This window comes from Haemorhous mexicanus, chromosome 16 (genome assembly GCF_027477595.1).
Source record: "Haemorhous mexicanus isolate bHaeMex1 chromosome 16, bHaeMex1.pri, whole genome shotgun sequence".
NCBI lineage: Eukaryota > Metazoa > Chordata > Aves > Passeriformes > Fringillidae > Haemorhous > Haemorhous mexicanus.
The window spans coordinates 12,589,502-12,593,256 of NC_082356.1; the positions used below are offsets into that span (position 1 = coordinate 12,589,502).

The following is a 3,755-nucleotide window of genomic DNA, read 5'->3' on the forward strand; positions in this document are numbered from 1 at the left end:
ACAGAGAGGATCATCCAAGGAATGTTTGAACATTTACAGAGACTCCAGAACTGTAACTTTGGGTGGTCAGTCTCTCTGCTGGGAGCCTCCCAAAGGGCCCTCAGCCACTCCTCAGCCCTGGACAGCAGCAGCATCACCTTTGCAGGGCCCAGCAGGGCTCTCCTGAGCTGCCCTTGCCCACCTGCACACAGAGCCTGCCCCAGCCAGGGCCCTGCACACAGGCAGGTTTCTGTAGGGCCAGGGCCAGGGCACACAGGGTGGGATGGGCTCTGTGAGCGCTGGCAGGGACAAGGCTCCTCTCAGGAGGGAATGTCCAGGCCCAGGGAGATGCTCAGGGAGGGAGAGGGGGCTGAGGAGAGCAGTGCTGGGGGCAGGAGGGCACTGCTGGTGTGTGGGAGGTGCCGGGCACAGCTGGGCACAGGAACACTGTCCTGAGTGCCCGGCTGTCTCTGCCCTGCCCTCTCAGGCACAGCACCACAACATCTTCTCTTGTTTCTGCACTGCCCTGATACTGTCACTGTTATCTGCTGCTCTCAGGGAGGCTCTGGAATTTGCAGCAGCTGAGTCAGGCACTGCCCTTGGCATTCCTGCCAGGCAGGGGGATCCATGGGAATGGGGTGTCCAAGCTTCCCTGGCACCTGTGGGGCTGTGGGCAAAGCAGTCCATGGCAAAGGGGAATGAGCTGAGCCCCCTCCCTGAGATCCCATCATGGGCACACACAGGGATCTCCTGGCTGTGCCCTTCCATGCTCTGAGATGCCCTCCTGGGTGCAAATCTGTGCCAGAGCCTCTGGGAGTTCCCTGAATGTCCCACGGGGAAGGGCAGAGCTGCCACAGCTGAGGAAATGCTGTTGGGTTTGCCAAGGGAGCCGTCAGTGTCCTTAGCACAAGGGGGTGCTGAGACCTTGCCCAGAGACCTTGAGAGAGGGTGAGACATTCAGGGATCCCTCTGTTCTGGACAGGGTCTGGTTTATCCCAGGGTGACCCTGGAGTGTGATTGTGCTCTGACTGCAGGCAAAGGTGCAAAGCCAGGGCAGCTGGGAACAAGCCCATCCAGCCCCTCACCTTCCCTGAGCCACAGGGAATCCTTTGCCTCTCCAATCTCTCAGTGGCAAACTTTGAGTACAGCAGGAATGCTGGGGATTTCTGACCTCAAAAAGCCCCAGGAAAGATATATTGGTAGGAAAACAATTCCTAAAACCAACTCCTCCCTTTAGAAATGGGAGTGCAGATGCCACCAAGCCTGTCTGCATTAGGAGTGATTCCCCTGACAAATCCTGAATACCAGCCTTGTCCCTTTTCCACATGGCCACAAACACAGAGCAGTGGGGCAGGAATGGCTCCTCAAGAGCCCCCACACACAGGCCTGGCTGCTCCTGGCACACTCAGCAAGCACAGCTGGAGCTCAGGCAGGGACCTGAGTGAAGGTTTTCCCAGAGCAGGAACAAGAGTGGGCGAGTCCCAGCAGGACAGTCTGCAGGGAATGGCCCAGGACTGGCTCAAAACACCCTCTCCTGACTTGTCACTGTCATTTCTCCATGAACAGGTCCCCAAGTGCAGCCACAGCAAATGTCCAACAGCAGCTCCATCAGCCACTTCCTCCTGCTGGCATTGGCAGACGCGGCAGCTGCAGCTCCTGCACTTCTGCCTCTTGCTGGCCATCTCCCTGGCTGCCCTCCTGGGCAACGGCCTCATCATCAGCACCGTAGCCTGCGGCCACCACCTGCACACACCCATGTTCTTCTTCCTGCTCAACCTGGCCCTCACTGACCTGGGCTCCATCTGCACCACTGTCCCCAAAGCCATGCACAATTCCCTCTGGGACACCAGGACCATCTTCTATGCAGGGTGTGCTGCACAGCTCTTTTTATTTATGTTCTTCATCTCAGCAGAGCTTTCCCTCCTGACCATCATGTGCTACGACCGCTACGTGTCCATCTGCAAACCCCTGCACCACGGGACCCTCCTGGGCAGCAGAGCTTGTGCCCACATGGCAGCAGCTGCCTGGGCCAGTGCCTTTCTCAATGCTCTCGTGCACACGGCCAATACATTTTCCCTGCCCCTGTGCCATGGCAATGTCCTGGGCCAGTTCTTCTGTGAAATCCCCCAGATCCTCAAGCTCTCCTGCTCTTTGTCCAACCTCAGGGAACTTGGGCTCATTGCTGTTAGTGGCTGTTTAGGATTTGGTTGTTTTGTGTTCATTGTTTTCTCCTATGTGCAGATCTTCAGGGCTGTGCTGAGGATCCCCTCTGAGCAGGGACGGCACAAAGCCTTTTCCACCTGCCTCCCTCACCTGGCCGTGGTCTCCCTGTTCCTCAGCACTGCCCTATTTGCTCACCTGAAGCCCCCCTCCATGTCCTCCCCATCCCTGGATCTGGCATTGTCAGTTCTGTACTCAGTGGTGCCTCCAGCCCTGAACCCCCACATCTACAGCCTGAGGAACCAGGAGCTCAAGGCTGCAGTGTGGAGACTGATCACTGGATGCTTTCAGGAACAAAAAACTGTTGCCTAATTTCAGAAAAAAACTTGTAATAAAGTCATTTTTGATGACTTTATGTTGGTTTGCTTGGGAAGTATTTTTTTCTCTGTTTTAAATTTCAATATTTTTCACAAAGTAACGTGATTGTTTGTGCCATTTCGCATTTTGTTCTTCTCCAACTTCTCCCTGGCCACAGACTGTGTCAATGAGGGGCTGTGCTCTCGGTGGCTTTAAACGCACTAAAGGATCTCTCAGAAAAGTTTTCTGCAGAGACGCCCTTGTGTTGCCTTCTCTGGAGCTGCAGCAGCAATGTCTGTGTGCAGAGGTGGGGGCAGATCAGTGCTGGCCCAGCAGCTGTGCCCAGCAGCAGCAGCACTTGGTGTTGCCAGAGCTGCTCCCGTGGCCCTGCCCCGCTGCCCTGGTGGCCCTGGTGTTGCTGTAGGGCCTGAGTGCTCTCGGGGCCGGGCACAGCCCTGGGGGTGGCAGTGCCAGGGCTGCAGCAGGGACAGGCCATGGGCACTGCTGGGGCAGCGCTGACGCCTCAGGCCAGGCCCTGGGGGCTCCAGGCTCCTTGCCCAGGCTCTCTCAAGAACACGGCCAGGCCAATGCTCAGCACAGAAAACCCCCGTGAGCAGCCCCAGGGTGGCTGTGGGCAGGCTGGGGGCAAACAGCATGGCTTGGGCTCTGCAAGGGCCCTGGGGGAGATGGGAAGGAGCAGCAGAGCAGGGGCTGATCCATCCCCAGTGCTCTGGACAGCCCAGGGCAGCGTCCCAGAGTGTCCTCATGGAGCTGCCACCAACATCCCCCCTCTGCAGCCCTGGCCTCTCCCCCAGCTCACACAGGTGCCCCATCCTTGCAGGCACAGACACGGCAGCACTGGCTCAGGAGCCCCTGTTTGCATTGCACAGAGCAGGGGGAGCACCCCCATGGTGTTGGTGTGGGGACATGAACCTGAGGGAGCACAAATGCCATCAGCCCCTGGGGCCAGCAAGGGCTGGGAATGGCAGGGAAACCACTCAGCTTTGTTCTGGCCTCTGCAGTCAGCCAGAAAGTTTGTTCCCATCAGCTGGGAGTTTCCTGTCCCACTGCAGACGCTGTTGCTCAGAGCCAGGGCTGCCTGGCAGCCACCCCCAAACTGCCCTGAGCATTTCCTTGGCTTCAGCTTAGCTCTCTTTACTCTTCCTGCTACAAATTTCTTCCTCTTGCCCACCCCTGTTCCCTCCCCTGCAAACAGCCCATCCCTGTTTGCCCTTCCCTCTCTGGCCCCACTCCCCATT

At 57.8% G+C, this 3,755-nt stretch overlaps 1 protein-coding gene across 1 annotated transcript; it reads left to right on the forward strand.

Moving 5' to 3' along the window:
- Positions 1–1,887: 1,887 nt before the first annotated feature.
- Positions 1,888–2,511, forward strand: LOC132334957 (olfactory receptor 14J1-like). The gene has a single exon (XM_059861081.1). It carries the CDS (start codon positions 1,912–1,914, stop codon positions 2,509–2,511), a length of 600 nt encoding a protein of 199 aa, XP_059717064.1. The 5' UTR covers positions 1,888–1,911.
- The last annotated feature ends 1,244 nt before the right edge of the window (positions 2,512–3,755 follow it).

Coding starts and splice junctions, on each gene's coding strand:
- LOC132334957 (XM_059861081.1), top strand. CDS start 1,912: ATGTGCTACGACCGCTACGTGTCCATCTGCAAACCCCTGCACCACGGG.